Genomic DNA, 15639 nt, shown 5'->3' with positions numbered 1-15639 from the left:
GATTAGATTAAAAAGTAAGACCCTGGGCCTGGGGATATAGTTCAGTTGGTAGAGTGCTTGCCTCATAAGCACAAGGCCCTGGGTTCAAATCCCCAGCACCACCAAAAAAAAAAAAAAAAAAAAAAAGTAAGACCCTATAATATGCTGCCTTCAAGGAACTCATCTCATAGAAAAAGATACCCATAGACTAAAGGTGAAAGGATGGGGAAAAACAAACCATGCACATGGACTCAGTAAAAAAGCTGGAGTATCCATCCTCATATCAGATAAAGTGGACTTCAAGCCAAAGTTAGTCAGAAGGGATAAAAAGGACATTTCATACTGCTTAAGGGAAGCATAAATCAGAAAGACATAATAATCATAAATACTTATGCCCCTAACAATGACTCATCCATGTACATCAAACAAATCCTTCTCAATTCCAGGAACCAAATAGACCACAACACAATAATACTAGGTGACTTTAACACACTTCTCTTACCACTGGACAGATCTTCCAAACAAAAATTGAACAAAGAAACCATAGATCTCAATAACACAATCAATAACTTAGACTTAACAGACATTTATAGAATATTCCATCCATCAAAGAGCAAATACACTTTCTTCTCAGCAGCACATGGATCCTTCTCTAAAATAGACCATGTGTTATGCCACAAAGCTACTCTTAGCAAATACAAAAAGATGGAGATACTCCCTTGTATTCTATCAGATCATAATGGAATGAAATTAGAAATCAATGACAAAATAAAAAACTACTCCAACACCTGGAGATTAAATAATACACTATTGAATGATGCGTGGATAACAGAAGTCATCGGGGGGAAATAAAAAAATTCTTAGAGGTAAACGAGAACAAAGATAAAACATATCAAAATCCCTGGGACACTATGAAAGCAGTACTAAGAGGAAAGTTCATTTCATGGAGTGTATTCAATAAAAGAAGAAAAATTCAACGAATAAACAACCTGACACTACAGCTCAAAGCCCTAGGAAAAGAAGAACAGATCAACACCAAAAATAGAAGACAGGAAATAGTTAAAATCAGAGCTGAAATCAATGAAACTGAAACAAAAGAAACAATCAAAAAAATTGACAAAATAAAAAGTTGGTTCTTTGAAAAAATAAAATTGATAAACCCTTAGCCACACTAACAAAGAGGAGAGAGAAAACTCAAATTACTAAAATTTGGTATAAAAAAGGAAATATCACAACAGACACAATTGAAATACAAAACATAATTAGAAGCTATTTTGAAAATCTATACTCCAACAAAACAGAAAATCATGAAGACATCAGCAGGTTTCTAGAGACATGTAATTCACCCAAACTGAATCAGGAGAACATGCACAATTTAAATAGATCAATTTCAAGCAATGAAATAGAAGTCATCATCAAAAGCCTATCAACAAAGAAAAGCCTGGGACCAGATGGATTCTCAGCCGAGTTCTGGAAGACCTTCAAAGAAGAGCTCATTCCAGTACTCCTCAAAGTATTCCATGAAATAAAAGAGGAGGGAACCCTTCCAAACTCATTCTATGAAGCTAATATCACCCTAATATTACCAAAACCAGACAGAGACACATTGAGGAAAGAAAATTTCAGACCAGTATCCCTAATGAACATAGATGCAAAAATTCTTAACAAAATTTTAGCAAATCACATATAAAAACATATTGAAAAGATAGTGCACCACGAACAAGTGGATTTTATCCCAGGGATGCAAGGTTGGTTCAACATCTGAAAATCAATATCAACAGACTTAAAGTTAAGAATCTCATGATTATTTCAATAGATGCAGAAAAAGCATTTGAAAAAATACAGCACCCTGTCATGCTCAAAACACTAGAAAAAAATAGGGATAGCAGGAACATTCATCAACATTGTAAAGGCTATCAATGCTAAGCCCAACCAGTATCATTCTAAATGGAGAAAAACTGAAAGCATTCCCCCTAAAAACTGGAACAAGGCAGGGATGCCCTCTTTCACCACTTCTATTCAACATCATCCTTGAAACTCTAGCCACAGCAATTAGACAGATCAAAGAAATTAAAGGGATGTGAATACGAAAAGAAGAACTCAAACCATCCCTATTTGCTGAAGACATAATTCTATATTTAGAGGAGCCAAAAATTCCACCTGAAAACTCTAGAACTCATAAATGAATTCAGTAAAGTAGCAGGATATAAAATCAATGCTCATAAATCTAATGTATTTTTATTTGTAAGTGATGAATACTCTGAATTTAGGAAAACTACCCCATTCACAATAGCCTAAAAAAAAAAAAAAATACTTGGGAATCAATCTAACAAAAGAGGTGAAAGACCTCTACAATGAGAACTACAGAAAACTAAAGAAAGAAACTTAAGAAAACCTTAGAAGATGGAAAGATCTCCTGTGTTCTTGGATAGGTAGAATTAATATTGTCAAAATGGCCATACTACCAGAAGTGCTATACAAATTCAGTGCAATTCCAATTAAAATCCCAATGACATTCCTCATAGAAATAGAGCAATCAAATCATGAAATTCATTTGGAGGAATAAGAGACCCAGAATAGCTAAAGCAATCCTTAGCAGGAGGAGTGAAGTAGGGGTATAACAATACCAGAACCTCAACTATACTACAGAGCAATAGTAACAAAAACAGCATGGTATTGGCACCAAAATAGACAGGTAGATCAATGGTACAGAATAGAGGACACAGAGACAAACCCAAATAAATACAGTTTTCTCATACTAGACAAAGGTACCAAAAACATACAGTGGAGAAAAGAGAGCCTGTTCAACAATTGGTGCTGGGAAAACTGGAAATCCATATGTAGCAGAATGAACCTAAATCCCTATCTTTCACCCTGCACAAAACTCAACTCAAAATGGATCAATGACCTCAGAATCAGACCAGAGACCTTACACCTTATAGAAGAAAAAGTAGGTCCAAATCTTCATCATGTCAACGTAGGATCAGACTTCCTTACCATGACTCCCAAAGCACAAGAAATAAAAGCAGGAATCAATAATTGGGATAGATTCAAACTAAAAAGCTTTTTCTCAGCAAAGGAAACTATCAGCAATGTGAAGAGAGAGCTTACAGAGTGGGAGAAAATCTTTGCCACACATACTTCAGATAGAGTATTAATCTCCGAAATTTATAAAGAACTCAAAAAACTTTATACCAAGAATACAAATAACCCAATTAACAAATTGGCTAAGGACATGAACAGACACTTCAACGAAGAAGATCTACAAGCAATCAACAGATATATGAAAAAATGTTCAACATCTCTAGTAGTAAGAGAAATGCAAATCAAAACTACCCTAAGATTTCATCTCACCCCAATTAGAATGGTGATTATCAAGAATACAATCACCGATAGGTGTTGGCGAGGATGTGGGGAAAAAGGTACACTCATACATTGCTGGTAGGGCTGCAAATTAGTGCAGCCACTCTGGAAAGCAGTGTGGAGCTTCCTTAGAAAACTTGGAATGAAACCACCATTTGACCTAGGTATCCCACTCCTTGGCCTATACCAAAAGGACTTAAAATCAGCATACTACAGAGATACAGCCACATCAATGTTCATACTTGCTCAATTCACAATAGCTAGATTGTGGAACCAATCTAAATGCCCTTCAATTGATGAATGGATAAAGAAAATGTGATATATATACACAATGGAATACTACTCAGTCATAAAGAAGAAAAAATTTATGGCATTTGCATGCAAATGGATGAAGTTGGAGAATATCATGCTAAGTGAATAAGCCAATCCCAAAAAACCAAAGGCCGAATGATCTCTCTGTTAAGTGGATAATGATACATAATGGGGGCTGGGGGGAAGGCAAGAATGGAGGAAGGATGGATAGTATAGAGGAAAAGAGGGGCGGGAGGGGTGAGGGGAGGGAAAAATAACAGAATGAGACAAACATCATTACCGTATGTACATGTATTATTACACAATGGTATGACTCTACTTCATGTACAACCAGAGAAACAAGTTGTTCCCCATTTGTTTACAATGAATCAAAATAAATAAATTATTAAAATAAAATATTTTAAAAAAATAGCAGAATAATATTCCTAATCTTTGAAATGAGGTGGACATCCACATATAGGAGTCATACAGCACCCCAAATAAAGATCAGAAAAATCTTTCTCCCCAAGACACATCATAATCAAAATGCATAATATAGAAAATTAGGAAAGACTGTTAAAAGCTGCAAGAAAAAAATGTCAGGTCACATTTAGAGGTAAATCAATAAAGACTTATTTCTGACTCAGATCAGACTCTAAAATCCAGGAGGGCTTGGAATGAGATGTTCCATGCTCTAAAAGAAAAGGATTGAGAACCAAGAGAGCTATATATAGCAAAGCTGTCTTTTAGAATCAAAGAAGGAATAAAAACTTCCATGATAAGGATAAACTGAAAGAATCCATGAGTACTAAGCTAGAACTACAAATGAGTACTTAAAGATATACTACACACAGAACTCAAAAACAAATTCCAAAGCTCACAAATGGATGAAGATATCTAGAACAAGTAACTAAATGGAAATTAAGACCAAATTAGGTAAACAACTATAATGGCAACAATAAATATCTTCCCATAAAAACACTGAATGTAACTGATCTCACCCTCCCAAGTAAAGATGTAATTGCAGAACGGGTTCAAAACAAGATCCAGCTAGATGTTGTTTGCAAGAGACTCATAGGCAAAGATACCACAGACTGAAAGTGAAAGGACAAAAAAAATATTGCATGTAACTAGAGTACAAAAACAAGCAGGAAACACTATTTTCATACCCAACAAAGCAGATTTCAAGCAAAAATTAATCAGAAAACACAAAGAAATTCATTACAAACTGGAAAAGGAAACACTCCAACTGGAATATATGGTGACAGTAAATATTTGTGCCCCAAATGACAGTGAATCTAATTACATTTAAAAAAAAACTTAACATTAAAACCCAGATAGATGACAGTAAAAAAATATGGGAGGATTTCAACATACCCCTTTCACCAACAGGTCATCCAACATAAAAATCAGTAAAAATATTTCCAATCTAAATAGTACTACAAAGAAAATGGACCTAACAGGCATCTACTAAATCACCCCAAAACAGCTAAATTCACTTTTTTCTCAGCAGGTCATGGAACCTTTCCACAATATACCATACACAAAGTCACAACATAAGTCTTAGCAACTAGAAAAAAACTGGTATAATCCTATGCCTCTTATAAGATCATAATGGAATGAAATTAGAAATCAACAGGAATAAAAATTATAGACACCACATAAACACATGGAGATTGAACATTACTCTTTTAAATGAGGAGTGAATCATAAATGAAAGCAGAAAACAATGAATTCTTTTTTTTTCCTTTCCTATTTTTATTTTTTTTTGTATTATTTGTTGTATTTAGTTATACATGACAGCAGACTCCATTTTGATTCACTGTACACAAATGGAGTTCGGTGTTTTATTTCTCTGGTTGTACACGATGTAGAGTCACACCATTTGTGTAATCATACACGTACACAGGTTAATGATGTTTGTCTCATTCCACCATCTTTCCTACCCCCTGCCCCCTCCCCTCCCTTCATTTCCATTCTTCCCTTACCCACCGCTCCCCTGTTTTGTATCAACATCCACTTATCAGAGAAAACATTTGGCCTTTGGTTTTTTGGGATTGGCTTATCTCCCTTAGCATGACATTCTCCAGCTCCATCCATTTACCTGCAAATGCCATAATTTATTCTTCTTTATGACTGAGTAATATTCCATTGTGTATATATGCCACAGTTTCTTTATCCATTCATCTATTGAAGGCGCTTCTAGGTTGGTTCCACAATCTAGCTATTGTGTATTGAGCTGCTATAAACACTGCTGTTGGCTGCGTCACTGTAGTATGCTGATTTTAGGTCCTTTGGGTATAAACTGAGGAGTGGGATAGCTGGGTCAAATGGTGGTTCCATTCCAAGTTATCTAAGGAATCACCATACTGCTTTCCAGAGTGGCCGCACCAATTGGCAACCCCACCAGTAATGTATGAGTGTACCTTGAAAACAATAAATTCTTAGAAACAGATGAGAACAGAGGTACAACATATAAAGTTCTCTAGGACAGTATAAAGCAGTTCTAGGAGGAAAGTTTATAGCATCAAGTGCCTATATTTAAAAAAACAAAAATCCCAAATAAATAATCTAATATTATACCTCAAGGTCCTAGAAAAGGCAAAACAAACTAATCCAAAATGAGAAGACAGGAAATAATTAAGATCAAAACCAAAATGAATGAAACTGAGAACAAAAAGTATTACAAAAGATCTGGGCAACAGAGTTGGTTCTTTGAAAAGATAGCAAGATTGATAAACTCTTAGCCAGAAGAAAGAGGGAGAAGACCAAAATCAGCAAAATTAGGGATGAAAAAGAGATGTCACCAGGGATGCTTCTGAAATCCAGAGGATCATTAGAAACTGTTTTGAAAATTTAACACTCTAGTAAAATGGAAAATCTGGAAGACACTGACAAATTTCTAGACACATAAGACCTACCCCAACAGAACACAGAGATGTAGAAAACCTAAGCAGACCAGTACCAAACAATGAAATTGAAGCAGCAATTCAAGTCTTCCAACAAAGAAAAGCCCAGCACCAGACGGATTCTCAGCAAGCTCCGTAAGACCTTTACAAATCTAACACCATTCTTTCTCAAATTATTCCATTAAACAGAAAGGGAGGGAATGCTTCCAAATACATTCTATGAAGCCAGTATAACCATCATGCCAAAACCACACAAATATGCATCAAGGAAAGTACAGACCAGTGTTCCTGATGAACACTGATGCAGAAAATCCTTAATAAAATATTAGCAAACCGCACTCAAATCACATCAAGAAGATGACATACCATGATCAAGTTGGTTTCATTCCAGGGAAGCAAGGTTGGTTCAACATACACAAACCAATAAATGTAATTCACCACTTAAACAGAATTAAGGCCAAGAATCTCATGGTCATCTCAACAGAGTCAGAAAAGACCTTTGATAAAATCCAGCACCCATTCATGTTAAAAACAGTGGAAAAGCTAGGGATGGAAAGAACTTACCTCACCATCATAAGGCTACATACGACAAACCCAAAGCCAACATCACAGATACATTGAAAGCATTTCCTCTACAACCCAGGAACAAACCAGGATGCCCACTCTCACCACTCCGTTCAATATAGTTTTAGAAACTCTAGCCAGGGCAGTCAGGCAAGAGAAGGAAATTGAAGTGATACAAACAGGAAAAAAAGTCGTCAAATAATCTATTTGCCGATAACACAATTCTATATCTAGAAGACAAAAAACTCCACCATAATACTTCTAGAGCTGATAAATTCATCAGAGTTGCAGGATAAAGATAAATATTCATAAATCAAAAGCTTTCCTATACTCCAGTAGTGAATCTGCTGAGGAGGCCATCAGGAAAACTATCCTGTTCACAGTACCCTTCCCCCACCAAAATAAATACTTGGGAATAAATCTAACCAAGAAAGAGAAAGACCTCTAAAATGAAAACTAGAGAACACTGGAGAAAGAAACTGAAGAAGACCTTAGAAGATGGAAAGATCTCCCACGTTCTTGGATAGGCAGAATTAATATTGTCAAAATGGCCGTATTATCTAAAGGGTTATGGAGATTCAGTGCAATCCCCATCAAAATACTGATTACATTCTCACGGAACCAGAAAAAATGGTCCAAACATTGATTTGGAAGAGTAAAAGACCCAGAAAAGTCAAAGCAATCCTGAGCTAGAACAGCGATGCTGGAGTCATCACACCACCTGGTTTCAAATTATAAAAGGAGCATGGTATTGGCACCAAAAAAGGCATGAAGACCAATGAATAGAACAGAATATACAGCTGGGCATGGTGACGCACACCTGTAATCCGAGCAGCTCGGGAGGCTGAGGCAGGAGGATTTAGAGTTCAAAGCCAGCTTCAGCAAAAGTGAGGTGCTAAGCAACTCAGTGAGACCCTGTCTCTAAATAAAATACAAAATAGGGCTGAGGATGTGGCTCAGTCGTCGGCTACCCCTGAGTCCAACCCCCCAGTACCCAGAAAAGAAAAAAAAGAAGAATAGAATACACAGAGAGGAACCCACATAGTTGCAGTCATCTGATACTTGACAAAGGTGCCAGGAGTCTACGTTGGAGAAAAGATAGTCTGTTTTAGCAAATGGTACTGGGAAACTGGATATTCACATGTAGAATGGAACTAGATCCCAGACACCCTGCTTGTAAGTCAAATCAAAGCGGATCAAAGACCTTGGAATTAGGCCACAAACTTTGCAACTGATAGACGAAAACAGGATCAACACTCTGGCATATTGGCACAGGCAGCGACTCCCTTAACAAGACCCCTGAAGCTCAAGAAATAAAACCAAGCATCAGTAAGTGGGATGCCTTCAAATTAAAAAGCTTCTGCACAGCAAAAGAAATCTTGAGTGTGACAAGAGAGCATACAGAATGGGAGAAAATCTTTGTCAGCTGCTCCTCTGATGGGGGATTAATATCCAGAATACATAGACAACTCAGAAAGGTTAACAGCAAAACAAAGCAAAACAAAACAAAACAAAAACCTAATTAATAAATGGGCAAAAGAACCAAAGAGATTTTTCTCAAAAGAGATGTAAATGACCAACAAATATATGAAAAAAATGTTTCATATCATGGCAATCAGGAAATGCAAATCAAATGTACACTGAGATTCCATCTAAATCCATTTATCATGGCAGTCATCAAGAACACAATAATAATTGCTGCTTAGAATTTGGGGGGAAAGGTATACTCAGACATTGTTGCTGGGACTATAAATTAGTATAACCACTTGTGAAAGCAATATGAAGATTCTTCAAGAGTTTGGGAGTAGAACTGCCATATGACCCAGCTATCGCACTGCTTCTTTTATCCTCAGGAAATAAACTAAGCAAACTGTAGTGATACAGGCACATCAATATTTATGGCAGTGTAATTCCAAATAGTCAAGCTGTAGAACCAGTCCATGTGCCCATCAACAGACAAATGGATTAAGAAAATGTGGTTTATATGCAATGGAGTTTTACTTGGCCATAAAGAAGAATAAAATTATGGCATTTGTTGATAAATGAAACTAGAGAACATCATACTAGGTGAAATAAGCCAGACCCAGAAAGTGAAGGATGTAACGTTTTCTTTAATATGCAGATGATAGAGCTAAGTAAGGGCGGAAAAGTGGGAGTGGTATTGATCTCCCAGAAACAGAGGGATGATCTGTGGAGTAAAGCAAGTGAACTGAGAGGAAGGGAAGAGGGATGTGAAAAGGGAGGAAATACCAGTCTATAAGAATATACATTCATTAAAGTTTGAAATTTAAGCTGAGTATCATTTATTATGATATGAATTTAGGAGAATCGTCTTACTACTGAATATTCTTCTATTCTTGAGAGTAATTCATGATTTTGAGATGTTCTCTTTGGCTTGGTCAAAATTAATGACAAAGGACTTTATTTTAACTGTACCATTTCTCATTTATAAGATTGACTTACATTTTGGGGGGATTGCTACGTTACTGCTATAAGTGTACTTTGGTCATTATTGATTTCTTTAAAAGTATGTTCTATCTGTACAAATGTAGATATCGTTTGGCTTAGTGTTTTCTGATCCTATAATTCTGTGTTAGAGAATTTTGACTTCACTATAAGGTGATGGAATTTAGTTTGATTAAACTATAAGGGAAATATAACAAAGCTATTAGGCCCATTTCTTGCTTTTTTCTGAGTAGTAGAAATGACAATTGTATCTCTTTTTCAAAATGTGTAGTTCAGCATTTCCCAAACCCTGTTTTGAGAAACATTGTTAGTTGTGAGCTAGTAATGTTTAGGGGAAAAGAAAACAAACAAAACAAACAAAAACAAGGTTGTGAGATCAAAGAAACAAAATGCTGCAAAGATTTTATAAAATGCTGGATTAAGCAAAGTGAAATGTTTCCTTAGTTGAGTATTTCTGAAGGTTTTTGCTTTTGTGTCTGTGTGTGTGAATGCTTGCATGTGCCTATGTTTGTGGACTGGAGATCAAACCTAAAGTTTTGAGCATGCTAGACAAGTACCACTGAGCTACAACCCCATCCCCTTTTAGAGTGTTTAATATGATTATTGTGAAGCCAAGGTAGGAGCAGTGTTTTATTTTGTTTTACTTCTTAATCACAGAGGGAATAAATATTACAATAACTCGGAATTTTTTTTCCAAACAATATTCTCACCTGTTTTCATTCCCATTCCTCAGATAGTATTGGTGAGTCTTATGTGTTTTGTGGTTTGAAAATGTCCCCTAGGCAATTTGGAGCATCTCTACCTTTGTTTAAGAGAGCTTCTTTCCATTATTTTTAATCATTTCAAGAATTTAGAATGCCATTCTTTGGACAGCTTTTAGTCTTGAGAAGTAAGCTATGGTTTTTGCTCTATCAGCTCATTGTTTTTAGTTTTGGAAACTCTTCTTCCTTGGATTTTGTAACATTATTCACTTCTTTATCTCCTAATATTTTTTTAAAAAATTATGATTACGGAGTTTAACATGTAGTATCTTTAAACTTTGAAAAGTTTCATATTGGCTTAAGAGGTGACATAACAAAACGTTAACTTTTCTCAGTGCTATATGTCAGTAAATCAGTAGGTACCCTGAAGAACCATTTGTGTAGTGGTATTGTTAAATGTTATATAATAATAGTAACTTGTTTAATTTGGTTATCTGTATTGAGATGATTATAAAATGATTTTTTAAAATCTTTTGATTCAAAATATAATTATATATATATATTTTATTTATACATATGCACATATATATAAAACTTTATTTGCTACTCAGAAATTTCAAGATATTGAAGAAACTCATCTCATTCACATAAAGGAAATAATTGGATCCTTGTCAAATGCTATACAAGAAATTCATTTGCAAATAGGCGAGGTAAGTATTTTTACTTTATGTTGAATCAATTTTTGAAATTTTATGTTGATTTATGGCTATTTATGAACCTTTTATCATACTAAAATTCATAAGTATGATACTGAATTATTTCAGGTAGTGAATATGTATTTATGTGCATTTTTTATTGTTTGTTCCCTAAGCATTATAATTCAAATTATTTTTTTAAATTAAGTATGCTCCATCTTCTTTACATTAAAACTTTGAGGTTGCTGATTCTTGAATATTTCTGTTTTAAACTTAGCAAGTTAGAGAAATTGAACTTAGAAATGTTCTAAAAATATAAAAGTTTAGTGTGAGAATTTGGGGTGCATTGAAATAACAATACAGGAAGATGAAGTCTTTTATTCTTTACTGTTTTCAACCCCAGATTATTTTTATTGTCTTTATAAGTTTTAATTATCATAGGAATTTGTCTCTAAAACATTTAAAAGATGGGAACAGGAAACTGCCTTAATTTCTAATGCTGTAAGGCCATATCTTAAAGGGGCAAAGGTGAGCAGTTGTTGGTCTTCACTGATATGCTAATACTGTCAGTTAGTTTACAGTATGTTAGGTAAATGAAAGTTCTCAAATGTTCTTGGATCAAGACAGTGTTTTTTTTTTTTTTTTGTTTGTTTGTTTGTTATACTGGGGATTGAATTTGGGAGTATTCCACCACTTAGCTACATCCCAGCCCTATTTTGTATTTTATTTTGAGATAGGGTCTCTGAGTTGCTCAGAGCCTCTCTAAGTGGCTGAGGCTGGCTTTGAACTTGTGATCCTCCTGCCTCAGCCTCCTGAGCTGTTGGGATTACAGGTATGGGCCACCGTGCCCAGCAAGAGAATATTTTTTTGTGTAATAAATTTTATTTGCTTTGTAGGAGTTTTGTCTGAAATACAGTAAAATTCTTTATTTTAATAGGTTCATGAAGAATTTATAAATAACATGGCTAATACAACCATTGAAAGTTTAATACAAAAATTTGCTGAGTCAAAAGGCACTGGGAAGGAGAGACCTGGTAAGATGGCAAACCACAAATTTCTCATTTAATTACAAATACTGCCTTTACATTCATACGTGTATGGGGTAATTTTGACTTTTTATCACAAATTTAACTAAGTAACCTTTTCAAATGGTAAAATGGAGCCAAACCTAAAAATGAGCATACCTAAAAATGTGTAAAGTCTCTGATGTTATTTTCTGTGGGTGTGATATGTTAAATTATAATTTTTATTCACTTTTCACAGTTTATTAATTCAGTATTACTTAAAATCATTATTATAACCTATACTAAATTTACATTTGTGAAAGGAGAATTAGCTTTATAAGACCATTTTAATAAAAGAAAGATTGGAAGAGAATATTGAACCTTCAGATCATTGAAACAAATATAGAACCTTTCTTAAAATTAATTCTTAAAATTAATTCTTATTCACATATTATACTGGACACTATTCTAAGCATTGGAGATATGGGAATCTTGGTTCCTATTTTTGTGAATAAATGATTATAGGAATCCTGAATTCTACCTTTACTAAGCATGTTATAATATATTGAATATAGTTAGTAGATAATTCCCCTCCTTTACTTAGCATACTTACAGTCTTCCAGACTTTTCAAGTCTTTGTGTTAGTTACTGTACCATGTTCTTCCAGGGTACTTGTTTTCACTCTACAGTTAAAAATAATTCAGTCCAGTTAAAAAGCCAAAATATGGGGGCTGAGGCTGGGCTCTGTGATAGAAAGCTTATCTTGTACATGTGAGGCACTGGGTTTCAATCCTTAGCAGCACCACATAAAAATAATAAATAAAATAGAAGTATTAAAATCACTAATTAAAAAAAGAAAGAAGTTAAAATAGGATATGGAATTCAGGAAGCAGATAAATGATTCGTGAAGTCTGGGAGCCATGTTTTTTTTCAGTGCAGTTCATAGAACTAAGGCTTGAAAATTGAATTGTTTCTTCCTCCCAAATTTCATTAATTTTCAATCTTACTGATCCAGTTGTGTTAGTATTTCTCCCTCAGACCTTCTTTCCATTTGTTTTTTCACCTGCCGAATTAATTTGCAGGTTTCTCTTACTGGCACAGTAGACATTTCTTCTCCAGTCCCTTTTATGTGTTATATAATATTCATCTTTAGGGTGTACATTTGTGAACTTACTGCACTACTTATAAATTTTTGAATTTTCCTTATAGACAGAATGTAAATTAGACTCTGACTTGTATTCAAAGCCTTTAAAGGATGGGGACTAATTAATCTCAATACTCTTACTTTCCTTATTTCTATACCAGTACCTGAACTGCTTATTATTTCCTATATATACTTAATTTTTTTCTTTAGTGTCTTGGTTATTTTTATGTCCTTACCCTAGAAAATGCTAGATCCCATTTCTTTCCTCTGCCATATATTTCTCATTTATGTGTTAAATGAATGTACTTTTTTTTTTTTTTGCGGTGCTGGGGATTAAACCCAGGGCCTTGTGCTTGTGAGGCAAGCACTCTACCAACTGAGCTATGTCCCCAGCACATGAGTGTACTCTTAAAATGCCAGGTTATATATTACATCTTTCATCAAGTTTGAGGAAACTTTATACTTTTTGGTTTTCTTGAGTTGTTGCTGTCTACCTTAGTTTTTAATTATTGTGCACTTGTGAAAAAAGTGATGTATTTGTGCATTTTTTTTCTATTTGTAAATAGTATATTTTATTGAATGATGAACAAATGGGCATATAATGGTAAGATAAGAGTGTTAAGGAGGTTGGAGTGGATGAATTTGCTGTTAAAGAGTTTTATGTAAATACTAAATAATTATGGCTAATGTTTAGTGAACATTTTCTCTGAGCTATATACTGCCAATCATTTGTAGGCACACTGATCTTCAGCAACTTTTTGAAGTAGGTACTATTATTCCAATTTATTGGAAATAATAAAGAGAAATAATAGAGGGAAACGTTGAGAGGTTAAAAGATTTGCCTGTGCTAATGCGTGGCAGAGCTGGTCTTTTTTTTTTTTTTTTTGAGAAAAAGGAAAAAGTTCTGTTGCCTTGCTAGCAAAGGAGAAACACAGAGAACTCCTGTCCCAGAGCCTGATTCTACCAATCATGGGGAATGGGTTTTTAAAGAGGTGTTTCAGAGAAATGAGATTAGGAGGAGAGATCAGGAAGAAGATTAGAAAGAAGATCAGGGAGGAGTAGGTTGGGAGGATAAAATCAGGGAAAGGAAGGTTGGGGAAAAAAACTTAAGTGACAAGGGATATAATCAAAGCATCAAGTGAACCCCTGTTACATTTCCCCACTGTCAATTTCTAGCTTCCATTTCTTTGGAAAGTGGGTGATAACATCTTCAAGCTACTTCCTGCATAAAAGGGGTTATGAAGGGGGTCTTTAGAATGGAAGCTTTTTACTTGTTGCCATTCTCTCTTCTGGGTTTTTGTTGCATAGTTGTAGAGGGTGGAACAGCAACAGAGCAGTAATGGAAAGAGACATACACAAGGGCAAAGATGAACAGGGTAGTCAGAATGAGGTGGAGAAGACCTAGCAAAATAGACCTAATATCTTTTAATATCTTTTAATATCCAGGAGAAGAGCGTAGAGAACCAGTCAGGCAGGCATATCCCCATCCCATCCAAAAGGGATGTGTGGTGGTCAAGGGTCTGTTGTAGTCAGGTTGCTCATTGCCTGATCTTTTCAATACTAGTTTCCACCTGTGAGGAGGTGTTAATATAATGCAACAATAAGTATTAGCTATAGCACAAAGTTCCCTTTGCTTGTCTAACAGATAGTGTAATGCCAGGTGGTTATCTAGACTACCTTGGTCAAGGAGTCTAGAGAAGTCTGTAAATTTGAGATGGTCAAGGCTGTCTCATTGGCCAAGGTGATCAAAGGTTTTGACAGAATTGGAGGACCCAATGGTGTGCCCCAATTTCCCACCAAGGCAATAAGGTGTAACGAAAAAAGTATTCATCACCATCAGGAATTCCACCAGGGAGGTCCTGGGCCAATAGAGTTAAAAAGCTTTAGGGAACTTGACCAGTAAGCTGATTGCTTTAAGGAATGAATTGAAAATGGTGTCACTAAATCCCCTAGAAAACATTGGGTAGGAGTTGTGAAGTTTCTGAGGCATTTGGTAGCCTATGATAGTTATTAATTTTACAGACGAACACATCAGCGGCACAGAAAACCATTGTTTTTAAAGAAATTCAGTAGGTCTCCATTAGGAAATAATTGCCAACTTTAAATTCTGTGCATTCCATCCAAGAAGGGCCTGGGAAGGAGTAATCAGTTAACTGCTATAATCTCTGCGGGAAATTGGACAATATTTTGTAAACTCAAAGGTCGTTATTCTTGATTTGGAGGAGGTCTCATTTCAAGATATTCTGGAATTTGTATTTCTCTGTGGACCAGAAGTGGTGTTAGATGCAGTAAAGAGGAAGGGTGAGACAGGGAACATTGAAAACCATCTCAGCTGGGTAATATATTACTCAAACATGATACCTAATGGTGTGGGCTCTGAGTTCCCATGCTGGCATCCAGCAAAGTTTGTAACTGGATGTACAAGGGATCACATGATCCGTAAAAGATCAGGTTCTTGGAAGGCAGATCCAGCAATCAACTGCCCGAGTCGAGGTAGCCAAGTCTGTGCAATTCTAATCAAAC

The 15639-nt window shown here is 35.3% G+C and overlaps 1 protein-coding gene across 1 annotated transcript in view; it reads left to right on the top strand.

The window, feature by feature from the left end:
• Fcho2 (FCH and mu domain containing endocytic adaptor 2) overlaps positions 1–15639 on the top strand; it is a 132127-nt gene that overhangs the window by 44845 nt on the left and 71643 nt on the right. The window contains 2 exon segments of the mRNA XM_047555504.1: positions 10885–10983; positions 11906–12002. Coding sequence (XP_047411460.1) covers positions 10885–10983; positions 11906–12002 — 196 coding nt within the window.

The sequence above is a fragment of the Sciurus carolinensis genome, chromosome 6, assembly GCF_902686445.1.
Source record: "Sciurus carolinensis chromosome 6, mSciCar1.2, whole genome shotgun sequence".
Lineage (NCBI taxonomy): Eukaryota > Metazoa > Chordata > Mammalia > Rodentia > Sciuridae > Sciurus > Sciurus carolinensis.
Note: the sequence above shows the minus strand (reverse complement) of the source record. Positions and strands in the feature narration are given on the sequence as shown.